The sequence below is a fragment of the Phyllobates terribilis genome, unplaced genomic scaffold, assembly GCF_046119375.1.
Source record: "Phyllobates terribilis strain yellow unplaced genomic scaffold, ASM4611937v1 Scaffold_1__5_contigs__length_1240528914, whole genome shotgun sequence".
Classification (NCBI taxonomy): Eukaryota; Metazoa; Chordata; class Amphibia; order Anura; family Dendrobatidae; genus Phyllobates; species Phyllobates terribilis.
Window position 1 is genome coordinate 238382962 of NW_027362761.1, and position 21774 is coordinate 238404735.

Here is a 21774-nt window from a genome sequence, read left to right on the forward strand (position 1 = left end):
GATATGGGGCTTCATGTCAGCCTAAAGGCACTGGGGAGATGGCTGTCATTACATCTTCAATAAATGCCCAAGTTTACATTGATATTTTGGACAGTTTTCTTATACCATCAGTTGAAAGGATGTTTGGGGATGATGACATCATTTTTCAAGATGATAATGCATCCTGCCATAGAGCAAAAACTGTGAAAATATTCCTTGAAAGAAGACACATAAGGTCAATGTCATGGCCTGCAAATAGTCCGGATCTCAATCCAATTGAAAATCTTTGGTGGAAGTTGAAGAAAATGGTCCATGACAAGGCTCCAACCTGCAAAGCTGATCTGACAACAGCAATCAGAGAAAGTTGGAGCCAGATTTATGAAGAGTACTGTTTGTCACTCATTAAGTCCATGCCTCAGAGACTGCAAGCTGTTATTAAAGCCAGAGGTGGTGCAACAAAATACTAGTGATGTATTGGAGCGTTCTTTTGTGTGTTTGTTTCTCATGATTCCATAATTTTTTTCTCAGAATTGAGTGATTCCATAATTTTTTCCCTCTGATTGGTCTGAAAAAAATTACCCTTACTGAGTACCACATTTTTTTTCTTGATTTCTTTTAGTGCTTCTTAAAGCCATAAAGTTGCCATTTGAAATGACTTTAGTTTTGTGCCATGTCTGTGATCTGCTTTTTTTCAACAGCATTAAACAACTGAATGAACATCCTCCGAGCCCGGTGATTCCATCATTTTTGCCAGGGGTTGTATATGCTTTTTATGTTTTGGTACTTTTGCACAGTCAGGGATCAATCAGAAATCTGTTTTTTCAATGTATGAGGGAAACAGACTGATTTTTTTGGATCAGACTTTGATCAGAGTTTGATCAGAGTGTGGTCCGAGTGTCATCAGTTTTGCTCATACGTGGAGAAAAAAAAAGTTTCTCAAAACTCTCCTTTCTGACAGTCCGTGAAAATCCGACCGCACCCAGATATCATCTGAGTGCAGTCTGATTTTTTCTCTGACCTATTGACTTGCATTGCAGATTTTGATCTGATATGTTTTTTATTTACATACCTCACTGACTGCGGTGGAACAAATGATAAAATATAACTTTTAATAATATATAAAAATAGCAATACACTCAATCCACCGTACTTGTGTGCAGCCTACCCAGAGTGTGCCTGCATTAGCAGGACACGCCGTGGATATTAATAGACCTAAAAAGGACAACTAAATGTCCAACATCAGCTCATAATATATAGAAGTGCTAAACTCACTATCACTTTCTATTTCAGATCCCCAGCTGAAGAGAGAGGGCATACAAAGAGGGGGACACAAACCAGAAGGGAGAGGGAAAACCCCCTTCATAAAGTGCAATCATATATTGCACAATAGCCCAATTGCCTAAAGTAGAACCTTAGCACAGAGCTCTCTAAACATCAATGTAGCCCTCATTCATCCAGAGCACCTTGAAGTTTAATGCAGGTGACTCCCCCAGATATTATAATCTATAACACAGGTTACTGCCTGGAAATTGAACTCTAGCTCCTATATTGCACTGCTTCATTGGTAGCCAGTAAATACTAATGTAGCTCACACTGCTTCATTCTTAGCAGGGGAGCACATTCACATCACACCTCGACGTGTTTCATCCCTAGTTAGATCATCTCCCAGGGGGGGTGATCATGCCAATTTTTGAGAAAGGAGGCCCAATGGATCTTTATATTAAAAACTGTGACCCCATTGGAACGTGAGTTTGCTGCACTGATAGTAAAAGGGCCGAATAATATTGCACGCCCCACTTTTCATTTTTTATTTTTTTTAAAAAGTTTAAAATATCCAATAAAATTCGTTCCACTTCACGATTGTGTCCCACTTGTTGTTGATTCTTCCCAAAAAATTTAGAATTTTATATCTTTATGTTTGAAGCCAGAAATGTGGCAAAAGGTAGAAAAGTTCAAGGGGGCCAAATACTTTCAGAATGCACTGTAGTTGTCCTTTTTAGGTCTATTAATATCCATGGCGTGTCCTGCTAATGCAGGCACACTCTGGGTAGACTGCACACAAGCACGGTAGATTGAGTGTATTGCTATTTTTATATATTATTAAAAGTTATATTTTATCATTTGTTCCACCGCAGTCAGTGAGGTATTTATTATTTTTGGTGGTAATTTTTGAGTTGAGAGGTCCTCTTTCAGTGATATGTTTTTTATTTAGATACAACTTTTTGATTCTGCATTATTCCACTTTTTGTGTAGCGGTATGATGAAAAAATAGCGTAATTGACATGTTTTTAACTTGTTTTTAATTTTTTTATGCTATTCACTGTAGGGATTAAATAGTGTAACAGTTTTATAGATCAAGACATTCTGGATGTTGTGAAACCAAATATGTGTACTTATATTGCTTATTTTTTATTTTCACATAAAAATGTGTATTTATTGTCAAAATATTTTTTGTGATTTTTTTCATTCTTTATTTTGTCGGTTGTTTATATTTTTGCAATTTATTCTTAACTATTTTTAACTTATTTACTTAGTCCCTTTATAGGACTTACGTCATCTTCATTTATCTGATCATTTGTCTAACACCTTGCAATATTTCTGCATTATAGGGTATTAGATCTGTCAGTTTTATACTCACAAAATGCCTATAAGACCGCTTATGGTGGCGCCTAACAGGCCACCGTAGCTGGCAAATCCAGAGGTCATTGTTTAGCCTCAGGGTTCTATAACCATCATCCACTCCCTGTGTCTTAGGGAGGTGGGTGTGATGTGGCCTCCCATTTTATATACACTGCTCAAAAAAATAAAGGCAACACTCAAATAACACATCCTAGATCAGAATAAATGAAATATTCTCATTGAATACTTTGTTCTGTACAAAGTTGAATGTGCTGACAACAAAATCACACAAAAATCATCAATGGAAATCAAATTTATTAACCAATGGAGGCCTGGATTTGGAGTCACCCCCAAAATTAAAGTGGAAAAACACACTACAGGCCGATCCAACTTTGATGTAATGTCCTTAAAACAAGTCAAAATGAAGCTCAGTATTGTGTGTGGCCTCCACGTGCCTGTATGACCTCCCTACAACGCCTGGGCATGCTCCTGATGAGGTTGCGGATGGTCTCCTGTGAGATCTCCTCCCAGACCTGGACTAAAGCATCCGCCAACTCCTGGATAGTCTGTGGTGCAATGGAGCGAGACATGATGTCCCAGATGTGCTCATTCGGATTGAGGTCTGGAGAACGGGCGGGCCAGTCCATAGCTTTAATGCCTTTATCTTGCAGGAACGGCTGACACACTCCAGCCACATGAGGTCTGACATTGTCCTGCATTAGGAGGAACCCAGGGCCAACTGCATCAGCATATGGTCTCACAAGGGGTCTCAGGATCTCATCTCGGTACCTAATGGCAGTTAGGCTACTTCTGGCGAGCACATGGAGGGCTGCAAAGAAATGCCACCCCACACCATTACTGACCCACTGCCAAACCTGTCATGCTGAAGGATGTTGCAGGCAGCAGATCACTCTCCATAGCATCTCCAGACTCTGTCACGTCTGTCACATGTGCTCATTGTGAACCTGCTTTCATCTGTGAAGAGCACAGGGCGCCAGTGGCAACTTTGCCAATCCTGGTGTTCTGTGGCAAATGGAGGTCATTTTACAGGGCTCTGGCAGTGCTCCTCCTGTTCCTCCTTGCAAAAAGATGGAGATAGCGGTCCTGCTGCTGGGTTGTTGCCCTCCTACAGCCCCCTCCACGTCTCCTGGTGTACTGGCCTGTCTCCTTGGTAGCGCCTCCAGCCTCTGGACACTACGCTGACAGACAAAGCAAACCTTCTTGCCACAGCTCGCATTGATGTGCCATCCTGGATGAGCGGCACTACCTGAGCAACTTCTGTGGATTGCAGAGTCCGTCTCATGCTACCACGAGTGTGAAAGCACAACCAACATTCAAAAGTGACCAAAACATCAGCCAGAAAGCATTGGTACTGAGATGTGGTCTGTGGTCCCCACCAGCAGAACCACTCCTTTATTGAGGGTGTCTTGATAATTGCCAATAATTTCCATCTATTGTCTATTCCATTTGCACAACAGCATGTGAAATTGATTGTCAATCAGTGTTGCTTCCTAAGTGGATAGTTTGATTTCACAGAAGTTTGATTTACTTGGAGTTATATTCTGTTGTTTAAGTGTTCCCTTTATTTTTTTGAGCAGTGTATATTATCTATATATAGATAATAGATAAATATGCAGATAGATATAAATATGTGATATATATATAATCCGTCCTTTGGGTGTGTACCTTACTGTTCATGTAATTTATTAATAAATGATTAAATTTATGGGAAAAAAATGGTGTGGGGTCCCCCGTAATTTTATTAACCAACAGAGGGAAAGTGGACAACTGGGGCTGATGTTTTTAACCTGGGAATGGGGTAATACCCATGGAGTTTCCCAGGCTACTAATATCAACCCCCAGCTGTATACTTAGCCTTTACTGACTATTAAAATGGGGGACCCCCCAAAAAAATGATGATGGGACCCCCTATCTTAACAGCTAGAAAAGGCTATGCAGACAGCTGGGAGCTGTTATTAATAGCCTAGGAAGGGGCCATGAATATTGGCCCCCTCTGAGGCTAGAAACAGGAGCCCTCAGCCACCACAGAAATGGCGCATCCGTAGGATGCGCCAATTCTGGCACTTTGCCTTGCTCTACCCACTGCCCTGTAGTGGTGGAAGTGGAGTTATAGGGTTGGGGTTGATGTCAGCTTATAATGCCAGCTGACTTCAAGCCCAGGTTAGTAATGGAGAGGCGTCTATAAGACGCCCCCATTACTAACCCCATAGTGAAGGTAAAATGTAAAATAAAAACACCCACACCCAGAATAAAATATTTTATTTCAAATAAAGACAGAATTCCTTTAATATTCTAAATTAAACCATTCTTACTGTCACGCTCATTCCAGCTGAAGCCAACGTCCCCTGTAATAAACCTCATCCTTACCTTTCCGATGCAGTCCAAATAACAAAGGTCCCATGAAGATCCCATGAACAGAGCAGCCACATTGTATGTGACTGCTCTGTTCATTTGCCGGCAATACACTAACTCTGTATTCCCGGCAAATCAGGTTACCACATGCGCAGTGAGTATTTTCAACTCATTGCATGGTGGGAAAATACTCACTGCACATGCACGGACCTCATTTGCTGGGAATAAACTGAGTCAGTGTATTGCGGGCAAATGAACAGAGCGGTCACATATAGTGTGGCAGCTCTGTTCATGGGATGTTCGTTGGACCTTCGTTATTTGGACTGCTTCGGAAAGGTAAGGATGAGGTTGGTTTATTATTTTATTTTTATTACAGGTGATCGTGGGCTTCGGAGATTAGGTGTAAGGTGAGTATATGGTGTTTTTTTATTTTTTACTTTTTGCGGGGGCGGCGAACATTGGGGACAAGGTGTAGGTGAGTGTAATGTGTTTTATTTTCATTTTAATATTTTTTATTAATTTTAACATTTTTTTTTTACATTCAGCACAGCACAGGCGCCAGCGGATGGGAGACTACTGCTCCCATCCAGCGGCGCCTGTGCCCGCTGTTTCCTATGGCAGGAGGCACCGGCTGATGGAGGCCTATGACCCGTGGTAAGCTTTTTACCGTCGGGTCACTGTCACAGCTGTGGCATCATGCTGACACCTGTCACCATGATGCCACAGCGCTCTGACCGCAGTAATGCTATTAACGCCGATCAGAGCCTGTGTTTCCTGCACTGTGACGCAAATGACAGAGCTGGAAACCAGGTAAATTCGGGTCCCCAATTCAAATGAATGGGGTCCATGTTCGGGTTTGGGTACTGTTCTGGTACTCGAACCCGAACTTTTAAAAAATTGTTTAGTATTCGGCTATATTAGCCGAACCCGAACAATGACGGATTCGCCCACCACTAAACAGCAGCGATTGGAGCTCAGCTGTGGTCACTTCTGTTAGAGGCAGATGCCAGCTATTTAACATTGCCTTTAGCTCCTGAGCCTGCTTCATACACCCTGACCTGCTCCATGATAGATACATCTGTTACGAGGGTTAAGGAGTTAAAGTGGTTTTCCATAACACTGACATCGATAACCTATCCTTGGAATAGGTCATCAATATTGGATCGATGGCGCACCCCCATGATCAGCTATTTGCAGCGTCGGCAGTGGCTGGATGTAAACAGTGTGATGAACCTGAAAGAATAAACCAACACATTAATTCGTTTTCTCCTTTGTATATATTTATACATCACAATTCGTAAGTCACTGCAGAGAGGTGCAAAAAGAGGTGGGGAGAGGAAGAGGTAGTACTTTACTCACAAATACACCTGAATCACACCTGTGTGTCTAGTCATCATGTGTATTTTTTCAGAACTTTTAATTAGTGTTGAGCGAATTTGTTCGGCATTTCAAAGTCGGGGTCGTGTTCGGGGTTCCGGCTTGTTCGCACCAAAAAATCGGATAAGCCCACGAACATCCCTGATTTGCCTCTCTGTCACGCAGATGTTTTTTGTCTTCCAAAAGTACAGAACAATAGCTTTAATATGCTATATTACGATGTTTATTAAGCTGACAGACTTGTGTGTATGGTTCGGGCAGCATGAATCATATGGTTTCTTTAAAGGAGTGATGTCCACTAACCACTGTTAATAAGACAGGACTGCCAGAATTCACAGAGGTCGACCACATTTTCTGGAGTATCTGTCACATTTTTCTTTTCTGTAGCAAGTTTCAGAATGTCATCTCTAAACAAAGAAAACATTGTGTATATGTATTGTTGCTGGTGGTATTGGCCGTGAAGCATCAGAAAATAAAAATCAACTTTGAAAAATACTTCAACTCAAAAGTTTTTGTATCAGAGTATGTCACTGTGCTGTACCCGCTATATAGCACATTAGACCAGACCCATACAAAAACCTTCTAGATCACGTCTTCGTCACTACCGATGCCTAAGAACATTAAAGTACAAATATGGTAACGAGTATATTGTTACTTGTGTCAAGAGACAAAATACAAAAAAAAATCTGTATTATTCCATTCACCCAAAAAAACATTGGCAAGACTTTTCTAATATATTTGCATTAAAAGATGACTGTACCTTATTATCTATGGTCTCTGTTAGATTCTATATAGATGGAAACATACAGATACTACCTTATATGATCTTGAATTTCTGGGAACGAGCGTTATAATGGTGGTAATTCTCTCCACAGCGTTAAAGGCTTGTACAAAAACTTCTGCCACATTATAATAGAAAGATTCTCCTATTATTATAATAGCTTAGCGCTTGTAGAATTTAGACATGTGGTTTTCGTCCTTCCTGTGTGCCTTCATAGGAAATATTGGCATTACGTAAAATCACAATTTCCTATGTTGGTGTTTTCTGGATTAAATAGAACAAATGTCTTTTTTGTGTAGACTTGTGCATATTGTACCTTACAACTTTTTATCTCTCACACCAAGTGTGAGCGTGTTTGGATGTTTAGATGTGGCGCATTTGTTGCAATGGATTGGGGGTGCAGATTGTACTCTGAAAATCCACAACTAAGTAGAATGCAAAGAATGAGTATAGGGGATCAAAACTAGTCGGTGTCCTGCGTTACCAATTATCTGTAAATGTACGGACTGTCCCTAAAATAGAGGACTTTTTCCAGTACGGCTAGGTTCACACTTACGTCTGAGTAAATCACTGTTAGGATGCCCTGTCCCAAGTTCGGTCATTTTTGATGATAGAAAAAGTGCAGATTTCTATCCGATACAGTAATGAATACCCTACCGTAAACCAAACTGTTTGTGTTAATCATGGGATAGATCTGTTTCTGGGAGCAGTTATTTTCTTCTGTTGCTATAACAGACAGAATCCCAGTGTGAACCTTGGCTAACAATGAAAGAGATGGCTTCATCCATGATTCTCTTTGAAGCTGGAAGGGCCTTGTACAGATTGCAATCGTAATTATCATCATTTTGTGGCTAACAGTACATGCCAATCTGTTCATATCAGTATTATGGTCTGTGGAAATATAACACTTATAATCTTCATGATTTATTATGGTTTTCCACTATGTGTATAAGAAATGCTAGTTGTCCAGGTTTTTAGATAAGAAATAATCAGATTGGCAATTCTGGGGGTACGTGAACCCAGCCCTATGATGCGATTAAACTGGTTGCCTGGGCTAAATGCAATCTTGACTGAATATTCTGCCTAAATAACAAAATTGATAAACTCACTTGATGTTATCCTCGTGGATTCAGCCCAGGGTGATCTGTGGTCATTTCCAGTACCAAAAGGGATGACTGCACCATTCTCTGATCACATGACTGCTTCAGAGTCTTTGATTGGCTGCAGAGGTCAGGCGAGAAACAACCCATAATATTCTGGGGAAATATTAGGATATGGATAAAAATCGAATCCTATAGGTTTGCCTAGGAAAGACTGAATGGCTGCTGACTCAGTGTTTCAACATAAGCGCTTCTTTTTACGTAGGCTTATTTTTGGTATTTATAAATACAGTAAATTATTTAAAAAGGAATCTATCACAATAAAAAGACAGAATGATCTAAAAATAGAATATTAAGGAGTTTTCCATCTTTTTTTCAAATTAATGTATGACCCTAGTGTGCTAAAAAAATAATTAGCACATACCCACCAAACCCCCACTGCTTCTGTGTACTGCTGGCCATGTCCCCAACCGGTCTTCTCTCCATGTCTTCCGACTTGGTTGGCGTGTGACCACTGCAGCCAATCTGTGGATGTATTTCTATGAATATACATACATAGATAGCTGTCAGTCAGTATGTAGAACAGTCCCCTGGACTCCAGATTGAGTGTTTGTTCCAAATGATAGATTTTCTTTAGTCATATCCAGTGTCACTAAAATTAGATACATCACTATTTGATATCTACTTATTCTGCCCTTTAGTTTATAGCTGAGCAGGGGTGTTACTAGGGCCCTAATGTTTCATACAAAATTTTTTATAAAAGACAAATACTTACAAAATTTGGAAAAATATGATTAACAGCTTAAAGAGCTATTTCCATCTCCGACATTAATGTGGCCTTATTGAGCAGGCACCAGGAAATCCCCAGACACAGTCTATAAATCTATCTAAGTGTTTTAGTAATAGGATATTTCACAGTGCTGTACCAGCTCCCGCTATAATACACAGTGATACTCACTTGTACAAAATGTTTTCTTCCACTCTATAACTATGACTATTTTTATTACAAACCACATCTTCCTTTATTTTGGACTCCAGACATCCGATTTTTTTTCTTTTTACTTTAACGGTTATATGTAATATTTCCGTTTCTTTTTCTCATAATAATGTTCTTATTAAGGGGTTCCAGCTGGTCCAATGGAATAATATACACATTAGATCTCCCCATAAGAGGAAAACAGTTTAGCTAGTGCCGCCTATTGGAGATAGCTAGAAATCAAAGTTTGTCACTTTAGCAAACCCTGCAACATGACAAAGGATGCTAGACAAACTAGAAGCCTGTAGACATCTATAGACAGCTGTGCTAGGATTAATAAAAATATTTTTTTTTCAATCAGTCATGAAATACATATACACAGTATATGACGATGCTATTATGAACGTGACACACTCACACATGGGTAACAGGGATAAGGAAGACCTATTACAAAGAGAAGTCACACCCACACTCTGCTGGTCCCTGTACAGACTAGACAGTCTCTAGTTACAAAACTAAAAACACCACCTTGGACCTGACTCCCGAAAAGACCATTGAGGGGTTTCTTGTCCCTCCTGAGGAACCAGAGGGGAGGCCCTACAAACATGCTAACAAGAGGAGAGGAAAGTGTGCAAGTGGACACTAAGACCCAGGGTGAGAAAACTTAAAGCATGTTCATAAAGGAGAGAGAGGGAAAACTAATGACAACCAAAAATGAAGGAAACAAGAATAACCTCCCAGAATCCTAACTGTGGTCAATGGAAAAGGTGCTTGGAAGATAGACCAACAGATACTCTGCAGGAATACAAACAGTGTTTGTGTTGGAATAATGCTTATTATTGTATATATTGCAACAACTACTAGTTTGCTAATAGTGCATGAGTTTCTCTCTCCAGCAATAGTGTTGTATTGACTGTAAAGCACTGTTAAAAGCAAAACAAAAAAAAACATAGGAAGTTCCTGTTCACTATGTGTGTAGCTGGAACACATTTTGCTTTCTCTTTGCAAGCTGACAGACAAGATGCTAAGGTCCTAAACTATATGAAATACCAGTTGTAAGATGTGTTATCTTTGTTTCTGAATAAATATATATTCACTGTTGAAAGGCTGGACAGTAGATGGATTAATCCACTGCCAACAGTTTGCTTAGCAGGGAAAATCCCATAACCGAAGAGCTGGAACTCCTTAGCACAAATCCACCTAGAAGTACTGTATAGCCAGCAAAGAAGTGTAGTGAAGGGTGAACATATAAAACCACATCCAGAATATAATAGGGCAAATCAAAACTGGAAAATAAGAAACACCTGGAGGGAAGCAAATCAAGAAGGGAAAACAAAGACGATAAAAACCATCAGCATTTAGACAGGGAAGAAAGGGCAATAGCTCAGCAGACAGGGAAACCGACCACACTGTAACAGGTCGCTGGATTGAATCCCCAAACTGAGCCATGACAGATGCAGTGCAAAACTAGGCTGCTCCTGGGAATAGAATCTGATTTCCACGACAGGCAACAATGCTTGCACAAATGGGCACTGACAGAAGAGGTGCAAGGGTGTTTCTCAGCAAATGGGCACCTCATGTAGTACCTTGTGTTGCATATAGAAGCTCATGGACAAGCATTGACCAACCATGGCAAGCCTTTGTGCCTGTTGTTCAACCTGCATTTCTTCCAAACAGTGTCAGATGAGCCATCAGGGAGCTTTGGCATAGACTTTATAAATATTTGTTCAGATGAACTTGATGGTCTTTGGTTTCCACAAGACAAGCTTGTTGTGTTGCCTCACAAACTGCAGAACATCCTGATAGTGCTGGGGTATGTTGTAGTTCAATAGGGAGAATTTTTCACATTTGCCCATTCCAGCACCTTCCAGAGAGGCAGTAAGAAGAATAAGGAAATGGATCCGCTTCTTTAGTAAATTTCAGCTGTTGTCAGACACAGAATCACACAGAAAAAAGGCCCACAGCCCATTTCATTCTGTCCATTTTACAGCCTCAAACAAAGATGTGAAATGTGGTACCATTTCTTTTAATGGTACTTAATTTTAACTTGTGTTTTACCAATGAACTGTAAAAAAGTGAGTTCAATTTTTATTTTGGCTTCTTTAAACTCTTTAAGAAACAGGCCTAATTTTGCCTTAATGTCCACACATAACTTTTTTATTTTTTTGTAGACGTAGCCATATCAAACTTTTTTTGTGTGATGTATTGTATTTGTCAGGTGATTTTTTTATAGCATACTAATAGTATCCTAAAATAAGACTTGGGCAGCCCTTTTAGAATACAGTGGCTTGCGAAAGTATTCGTCATTTTTCATGTTTTGCTAACTCACAACCTGGAATTTCACTGTTTTTTTGAGAGTTTGCATCAGTTTATGTAACGGACAAACCTACAACTGTGAACATTTGGTTTTCTTTTTATTGTGAAGCAAAGAACAAATAGGACAAAATAACTGAAAACTTCAGTGTGCATAACTATTCACACCCCTAAAGTCAGTACTTTGTAGTCTCCTTTAGTGGCAATTATAGCTGCAAGTTGCTTTAAATAAGTCTCTATGGGCTTTCCACATCTTGCCACTGGGATTTTTGCCTATTCCTCAAGGAAAAACTTCTCCAGCTCCTTTAAGTTAGATGGTTTCCTCTAGTGAATAGCAATCTTCAAGTCTGACCACAGATTCCCAATTGGATTAAGGTTTGGGCTTTGACTAGGCCACTCCAAAACATTTACACATTTCCCCTTAAACCACTCGCATGTTGCTTTAGCAGTATGCTTTGGGTCTTTTTCTTGTTGCAAGATGAACCACCGTCCCAGTCTCAAATCACTGACAGACTAAGGCTGTGTGCCCACGTAGCGTTTTTCAAGCGTATATGCTGCGGAATTTCCGCAGCGTAAACGCTTGAAAAACGCATGTATATCCGCACCCCATGGTCCCCAATGGCATTCCGCAATGTCAATGCCCATGCTGCAGATTTTTCCGCAGCGTATATGCTGCGGTCAAAAATCCGCAGCATGTTCATTAATTTTGCGGAAGCGCAGCGGAATCAATGTGCGGATGGTACCCAAGTCTGGATGAGAGGAGACTCTAATCCAGACCTGGGTACCAAAGAACCTGTAAAAAAAGAATAAAATAAAGTTTATACTTATCTTCTGATGTTTTCCCTCCGTCGCGCTGTTGTCTGAAGGACCTGCCACGTCATTGAGTCATGTGACCCACCACATGACTCAATGACGTCACCGCAGGTCCTGCACACAACAGCGTGAGCCGCTCAAGCCTCCGGACGGGGCAGAGAATGCATCAGAAGGTGAGTATAAAGTTTATTTTTTTATTTTTTACCATTCTGAACAAGTTGGCAATCACTTTTCCAAGTGATGATTGGAGAAGTGCTTGATAACCCGCATGCGGAAATGCATGCAAAGACGCCTCACAAACGCTTCTACCTGGCGGGAAAACCGCATGTAATATCCGCATGCGATTTTCCCGCCAGGGAGAAGCGTAAAAAATATGCTTCAGGTCCGCAACGTGGGCACATGGCCTTAAACAGGTTTTGCTCAGCAATATCCCTGTATATCGCATCATCCATCTTCCCCTCAACTTGGACCATTTTCCCTGTCTCTGGTGCCTAAACTCATGGTGTTCTTGGGATGAGGAGCTGTGTTGGTTTGGCGCCAGGCAACTCTATGTCTGACGCATGTGGTGTCAACATGTTCACTGAACCCCTAGATGAATTCATTGAAAGGTGTAGTTTGTAAAATGACACCTTATGGGGGAGGTTCCGTTGTTCTGGCACCTCAGGGGCTCTGCTAATGTTACATGGCACCCTCAAACCATTCGAGCAAAATCTGAACTCCAATATGGCACTTATTCCCTTCTGCACTTTTCACTATGCCTCAAAAGTAGTTTTCAACCACATATGGGGTATTGGCTCACTAAGGGAAAATTGTGCATCACATTTTTGAGGTCCATTTTCTCCTCTGAGACTAAACAATAAAAAAAATTGGGGCTAAAAGAACATATTTGTGGGAAAAAATAGATTTTTTATTTTCACGGCTCTATGTTATAAACTTCTGTGAAGCACCTGGGGGTTCAAGGTTCTCACCACATATCTAGATACATTCCTTGATGGGTCTTGTTTCCAAAATAAGGACACTTATGGGGTTTTCCACTGTTTAGGCACTTCAGGACACTCCAAACACGACATGGCGTCCGCTATCGATTCCAGCCATTTTTACGTTCAAAAAGCCAAACAGTGCTCCTTCCCTTCCGAGCCCTGTCATGTGCCAAAAGTAGTTTTCCCCCACATATGGCTTATCGGTGTACTCAGCAGAAATTGTACAACAAATTTTGAGGTTAATTTTCTTCTGTCAATCTTGTAAAAATAAAAAACTTGGGTCTAAATTAAAACTTTTGCGAAAAAAAGTACAATGTTCATTTTTTTCCTTCCACATTGCATTAATTTCTGTAAAGCACCTGAAGGGTTAATAAACTTCTTGAATGTGGTTTTGAAGACTTTGAGGGGTGTAGTTTTTGAAATGGTGTCATTTTTGGGTATTTTCTGTCAAATAGGCCCCCCACAGTCACTTCAAATGTGATATGGTCCGTAAAAAAAAATGGTTTTCTAAATTTTGTTGGAAAACTGAGAAATTGCTGATCAATTTTTAACCCTTCTAACTTCTTAGCTAAAAAAAAAATCATGTTTCAAAAATGGGAAATGTGATTTTTTAACTATTTTGTGTGACATAACACTCTGGTTTAAAGAAATAAGAATTAAAATTTGAAAATTGTGAAATTTTCTAAATTTCACCAAATTTCTGATATTTTCACAAATAAACGCAATTTTACCAATCTCATGAAGTACAATATGTCACGAGAATACAGTGTCAGAATCACTGGGATCCATTGATGCGAACACCCAGCCTGGTTATATGCAGAGCCATCCAGGTGCAAGTAATCAGAGCCTGTAGAGCTAGGATTTAACCCTATCATAGCTGGCTTTCCTACACTACCCTTAGTATATGAAAAAAATGTTCAGTTTCATCCAGAAAAGTAGGACTTTTTTTTTCTCACTTGTCATCCGTGTGTAATCAGTTTTTTTTTTTTAAAGCAGCAGCTATTAATCAATTATATATATATATACTTAGCCAGTGTATACAGCATCTTTTCCCCTGAGGAAGCCACTTGTGTGGCGATACGCGTGAGGCTTCTCCCCCCTATCCACACATCTTTCTTCATTGTAGGCACAGGTCTTGCATATCTTGCCAGATCACTTTTCTGCTGTGTTTTGCTACCTCCATTTTCCAGCAGCATTCTTTGCTTATTGGGCTTTGCTGCTATTTTCATATACCTTCTTTCAGCACTTTAACTAATATTTTCTCTGTGACATATACTTACATTTTTTCTCAGGACTATTGTTCTGGATGCATGTCTATTTAGGCACATGTCAGTGTTTCAGGTTTTGTGCTATATTTTATTAAATATTGTGCTTCCATCTTGGCTAGGTATTTAGTGTGATCATGGCGTTGTGTATTTTCTAACTAGGTTGCTTCCCTATTTTAGGTTGTCTCAACTTGTTGACTGTGTGCCACATGGTGGTTTGGGGAGTCATAACTTTATTATAAGTCATATGACAAGTTTATATCACCTTTGGGTTTTTAAATGTTTTTAATTGCTGTTTTTGACTTGTGATGTATTAATAAAGTTATATATTTTTTTCATAGAGATCCCCTTTGTGCTGCATATTCTTTCCTTCATTTCACTAGTCTGTTATATATGCAACGGGTTGATTTCTATTTATCAGGTGGTGCCCGCCTTGTAACTCATTTACTGATTGCACTCTAGACTTAGCTGAGCGAAATGGCAGTGCAAAAATAGTCGAGGGGCAACCTTACTAATCGTATAAATCAGCCTGTATCCAGCCCGAGGAATAAGCCTACTACTTTTGTAGAGGACGGACTTGTTTTTTTCTTTGTTTTTCAAGAGAAATAAAAAAAACCTACGCCATGTATCTTGAATAGAAGAATAAATACAGAAGTTTGTTTTTCAAGGTATTTTATACAGGATTATGGTCTCTAATTAAGTAATTACTTGATTGCCTTGCATCATGAGTAGGGGGTCAAGCTAGTTAACCCTTTGTGTGCTGCAATAGGACCTCCAGGAAAGTGGTTATAGAAGACAAATAGTCTTCTATAACTGTAAAAACCATAATAATTATTTTTAGTCCCGAATACATCAATTTACATAGAAAAAAAATGTCCCCATGTCCCCAAAGGTGGACAACCACTTTAACACTCTTTATTTTTTTTGATCAACCCCTTTAAAACAATTTTTTTTCAGTGTAATATGAATTGAACATGGATTTCAATAAACAATGGTATATGTATTGAAATGTACTTGTATATACATGCATATGTAATTTAATACAATATCTAACATATTCTTCACCTTTTAATTATATGCAGCACAAATAGGTCCAATTAAATGGGGCCCATCAGTAAATTTGTCACATGAAACAGTATTTCAATAGCCTCGGGAATATAATGAGGCTAGGTTTTAGTCATGGTATTTATTACTGTGGTAGTAGCCGCTACCATAGTAGCACAATGAAACTCATTCATACAAAATTAGAATGTCAGCCATCTAAGAAATGCCTCTTCCAAACCAGACAAACTGACAGGATACTGGGTCTGAACTGTGGGCACCCAGTCATGACACACCACATCCTCTAATCCTAGTCAGCCACTGTGTCCTAGTTTACGTAAGTAATTTATGTTGAAGATTTTTTCCTTATTCTTTGATAATTATAATAGGTAGGAGGCACAGAATTTACATTCAATCTGATTAATAAGAATTTTGTTAAAAGTATATGCAAATTGTCTCTTCAGATTAAAAGAGGACTTGAAATCTGTAGCGCCACCTATTGGAAGCAGCAATCCTACAAGTCACAATCAACCCTTTAACAAGTCGTGCAATATGACTTAGGATAAAAGCCAAATCAGAATCTCAATTTGCAGACACAGTGTCTCGGGCTGTTGGCCCTCGTCAGTGCAAAGTAATAGTATAGTCATTCACTCTCCATGTGCTTCCATCAGACCAAGTATTTTACATTGATGAAAATAGAGGATTAAAGGGGTATTCCCATCTCCAAGATCCTCTCCCAATATGTAGTAGGTGTAATAATAATAATACTAATATTATCAAAAACCTCCAATTAGAGATTTAGTATTGTTTTTCTGATTCGTTATGTCTCTTTCCTCATATGCAGGGCATTGCAGGACCTTAGGTATCCATGGTTACGACCACTGATATAGTGACAGTTAGCTAGTTGCTAGAGGTCGTAACCATGGATACCTAAGGTCCTGCAGTGCCTGAACATGAGGAAAGAGACATAGCGAATGAGAAAAACTATACTAATTCTCTAATTGGAGGTATTTGCTAATATTATTATTATTGCACCTACTACATATTGTGACAGGATCTTTGAGATAGGAATACCCCTTTAAGCCCTTATTGACACTAGACCACAGTTTTAAAAGATATGGACACCTTCAGACTATCTCTAAGGCTAAGTGCCCACGAAGCAGAAATGCTCCGGAGCGTTTCTGCAACTCCCTTTTCTGCAACTCCCTGGAAGAAAAAACGCATGTGGATTTTACATGCGTTTTTCCTGCCAGGGACAAGCGTAAGTGAAGCGTTTTGATCATGCGATTTCGCATGCGGGTTGACAAGCGCTTTCCAAGCGATTTTAGCATCACTTGGAAAGTGCTTGACAACTTGGTCACACTACATAAATCCATGCAACCGGCATGGATTTATATAGTGTGTCCAAGTTATAGTAAAAGAATGGTAAAAAATAAAAAATAAATATTATACTCACCTTCCGATGGCCCCGGTCTCCTCCGGTGCATCCGGTGTGTTGGGCGACTTGCGGTGGTCTAAAAGGACCTTCCATGATGTCATTTAGTCATGTGACAGGTCACGCGACCGCCGACGTCAGTGGTCGCGTGACCGTCACATGACTAAATAACGTCATGGCAGGTCCTTTTAGACCATCGCGAGCTGCCGGGAAGCCAGGACGCATCGCTATGGAGACCGGGGGACATCGGAAGGTGAGTATAATGTATATTTTTTATTTTAATTCTTTTTTTTTACAGGTACTATGGTACCCGGGTCTGGATGAGAGTCTCCTCTTCTCCAGACCAGGGTACCATCCGCACATTGAATCGCTTAATATCCGCATGTGCACATGTAGTCATGCGGATATTAAGCGATTCAATGCAAGTCAATGGCGGCGAAAACGCCAAGATTACGTAAAATAATTGGTAATGCTGCAGATTTTTCCGCAATGATAATCTGCAGCGGAAATTTCTGCATCATGTGCACAGCACATGCGGATTATCATTGGGGAATATGGCAGACCTTCTACCAAGCGTTTTTTAAGCATTTCTGCGGCGGAATTGCCGCTGCGGAAACGCTTAAAAAACGCATAGTGGGCACACAACCTAAGGGCTCATACCCATATGTGAGAAAAAACGGTTTGATTTCTGGACTGAAAAAACGGACGAGTGTCATGTGAGTGCCATGCGATTGCTATGCGATTTTTCACACTTAGCATCCGTATAACATCCATATGAAATGTGTTTTTTTTCTCTATAACTATTATTCTACAATTATTTACAAAACCATTTACAGTGTTCTATGCTACAGAATGGTAATGTATCCGTAAAAATTGGATGGCATACAGATGGTCCGTATGCCGTCCGTTTTTTTTCTCGCACCCATTGACTTGCATTGGCGAGTCTCAGTTCTATTTCAGGTGAGAAACAAATCGCAGATGAGATGTAACCCATTGAATAACATTGGTCAGAGTGCAATCCGATTTTTTATCGGATTGCACTCGTCCCTTTTTCTAGCAGATGAGTATGAGCCCTAACTCTCAGAGAGAGGGGAAACAGAGAGAAACATCAGATGGAGCCCTGAATGATTTGTAACATTTCTGCAAAGTAGCATAGTGAAAAAGAGAAAAGGAACATGCAAAATTACAGGGATCACCATAGAATAAAATAAATACTTTATTTGAATACACAGAACCACACAAAATATTTTAAAAACATTTAAAAGTCAAAACAGACATAAAGATACATTAGCCCGCAATAGGACCATACTTTGCTCTTCCCTCTACCACAAAGATGGAAGATAATACTAAGAAAGCCTACTACCTACAAAATTAGTCTACTATAATCAGCACTCAATATAGAGACCACATATAATCAATACAATTGGCAAGATAATAATATACCATATCTAAATTCTCAAATAGGTTTAATCATAGAGATGCAAAGTACTCAAAAAAACCCTGTATGGTAGAAATATACTCAAGATTAATGAACCATTCAAGCACTATACTAAGTGTTGCACTGTACATTGATGGCTGGCAATTAACTGGGACTCTGCCAGGAAAAGTTTATAACTTCTTTGTTCAACTGAGCTCTGGTCAGCTGGTTTCTGACCACATTAAAGTTAGGATAACCTTTGTGGTCATAAATAAACTGACAGGAGCCTAGCAGTAGGAAAATAAGGCCACGTGCACACGTTGAGTATTTGGTGAGTTTTTTTACGCTGGTATTTGTAAGCCCAAACCTGGAGTGGAACAGTCAGAGGAAAAGTAGAATAGAAACACATGCACCACTTCTGAATGTTTTACCCTCTCCTGATTTTAGCTTACAAATACTGAGGTAAAAGCTTACCAAATACTCAATGTGTGTACGCAGCCTAAGGATGCATTCAGACGACCGTATAACATGGACGACAATCGCATCACAGTCCTCGGACTGGCCAGCGGCTCTCATGACCCGATTGTGACAGCTGCATAAAAATACATGCTGTCAGGTTCGGGTCAGGAGAGCCGACGGCCAGTCCGAGCATTGTGATGCAATCATTCCAGTTGTTATACTGAATGAGATGAACAGTTAGCATTTGTACTTAGATGGGATAGAGGCAAATGAGATGGAGGAGATGATTCAAATACCTAGCTGTGTTGGTGGCTCTGTCATCAATTGTGGAATAGGCGCTCGCAGCTGTAGTGGTATTGGTAGTCACTGCAAATCTAGAGGAGGGAATCAGGAGGAAAGAAAGGAGGCCATTTCCCACATTGGGACAACTGTCAGCCGAGACAAGGATGATGATAAAGTGGCATCACAAGCCCACATGGGGAAAGCAAACTGGCAAGCAATACGAGCAAAGCTCAAGCTGTCATCATCCTTCTCATCATGATCACCTTTCTATTAGCTGGACTGCATCCTCAAGTGCTTGGTCATCGTCACCATAACAACTACATTTACTGCTTTCCATTCTGTTCTCCCTTTTCCTATGTCATGTCATCAGCCATATTTGTGCCCAGGATACATGCGTCTAGTCATCTGTTTTTTTGTGGAAACTCAACTCCCAGATTTTCAAGTTCACCACAATTGCTACTGTACCAGGTAGTTGTACTATCTTTTGCAAAATGGTGCCGTGTGTGCAGCCTAGGTAGATAGCCACCACATTTTTTTAAAAAAGCCATCCATACTTTGTTCTCTCAAATAGCAGAGACAATAAACATTGTAGTGTAATGCAACTACAATTATGACCAGAGACTAACATGTCTTTCATGGCCCATTGAGTCAATGTTTTGATTGGTGGCATTGCACTACCACAAGCTAACCAGGTGTTTACTTGTGACATCTCCACACCAGGTGATGCTTATGCACCTTCTCCACATCCTCCTTAATAAACATCAGCCAGACCTCATCAAAAACAAGAAAAAACATTGTATCAAATGTCACACTGAATTGCTCTTTGTCATCTCCAACTGAGTAACTAAGTAAGCAACAGTACCAGAAACATCATGGCTGTCATACGTTTGGGCAAAGTTACACATACTTGCGGCGCAGCATATTTCCTCAATTTTATCATGTACAAAAGGTGAAAAAAAAATTCAAACAAAAATTCATGGGCTTTCATGACTTACAATTTTTAACATCCTCATCATTGAATATAAAACGCTTTTGAGGATCCTTCCAAAAGTATTTTTTTTTAAATAAAATTCATGGTTATACAATGTACTATAATCCTCATTTTTTTAAAAAAAATTGATGATTTTGTGTTCATTCACTCAGATAAGGGTGCTTTTGACGCGCCCCTGGGCCTGTGTCGCGCTGCGTTGCGCACGCGGGAGCCTACCCGGAGCCGGATCAGTGGAGGGTCGTAGTCTCGTGGCGGTGACCCGGTCCGTGCCCAGGGAGTCAAACTAGACGGCAGTCTATTAGTAGTAAATGGTTGATGACTACGCCACCCGTTGAGTGCAGCCAGGGAGCTGCTGCTGCAGGGCAGACCGCTGAGGCCGGTGGTAGGATTGTGCAGCGTGATAGTATAACCCCCAACGGGAGGGGTATGGCCTCAGGGCAGCCGACGTGGATGATGGGAGTAGCAGGAACCACTCAGAGACGGTACGGTGTAGTTCAGGGTCTTTACTGGTAACAACGACAGACCCTCCCGGAGTACTTGCTAGCAAACGGGGCCTGGTCAGTCTTTGAGCAGATGGGATCTCCCCTGGCCAGGCGTAGTTGTAGGCCTCCCAAACTGACTGTACTCTTCTGGCTACCTTGCTAGAAGCTGATGTAAGTAGCCCACGTCCCTGAGTGTACCGTGTGGTGCTCACCCGTATGGCCGGTGACTCGGGGCCTTCTAATGGCTTCCGCTCCACGATGGCAGTGCTGGTCCCACGCGTGTGACCGTGCCTTTGGGCTTCTGGGCCAGAGGACCTGAAATCCCCTGCCTGACGGATTCTGCTGCTGGGTAGGAGTTAGTCCCCACAGCCTCGGACTCCGGGTCCGGTAAAGAATCTTCTTAGTCAGGGCGAGCGCTGCAGCTGCCAGCCCCTGACTCCTTGTAACTCTGCTGTTTCATATGCTGCTTCTTGTCTCCACTCTCCTTGTCTGACTCACCCTGCCTCAGCCCCGGGTTTATACAGGGGAAGTTCTTCCCCTCCCAAGACTGGGCAGGAGGTGTGGCATGCACAGGATCCCTGACCAAAGGACCTCCCACCTGCTCTCAGACATAACATTACATTACTGTGGAAAACCAGACCCCTGGGGTGCCACATTCCCCCCTAGTGAAATTTAGTACTCCGGGACTAAACACATTTAGAAAAACATAACAAAGTATAACAATAACAATACTATAAGAAAAACACATAAGATGGTTACGGCGTGTCCGCAACCGGATGCAGTCTTTGAAGAAAAGCAAAGGTGTCCATTTCACCAACACAGGGAGACGTAACCAGGTAGGGGTCTGTCCTACCCCGAGTCCTTAACAGTCTCTAGTCCATCCTGGGTTACGCTCCAACTATATACAAGGATTCCCGGTAAATCCACCAAGGTTTCCTAAAAACAACTGGAAACACAAAATTATACACAAGCAACAATACACAGATAAACATAAATAAAACTATTTTTACACTTCAAATTCTCCAGCGTGCGGGTAACTGGCCTCTAGTGGCCCTAGTGGACCTACGGAGCTGACTGTCTGGCCCTGAACT

At 40.7% G+C, this 21774-nt stretch overlaps 1 protein-coding gene across 2 annotated transcripts in view; it reads right to left on the reverse strand.

Annotated features, from left to right (window-relative positions):
• Positions 1-21774, reverse strand: part of LOC141255734 (uncharacterized) — a 971797-nt gene that overhangs the window by 300988 nt on the left and 649035 nt on the right. The window contains exon 3 of one of the 2 annotated variants that reach the window (XM_073671120.1): positions 9152-9166. In XM_073671120.1, the coding sequence (XP_073527221.1) occupies positions 9152-9166 (15 nt within the window). Of the gene's footprint in view, positions 1-9151; positions 9167-15773; positions 15790-21774 lie in introns of both variants that reach the window. The other variant, XM_073671119.1, reaches the window with a different exon arrangement.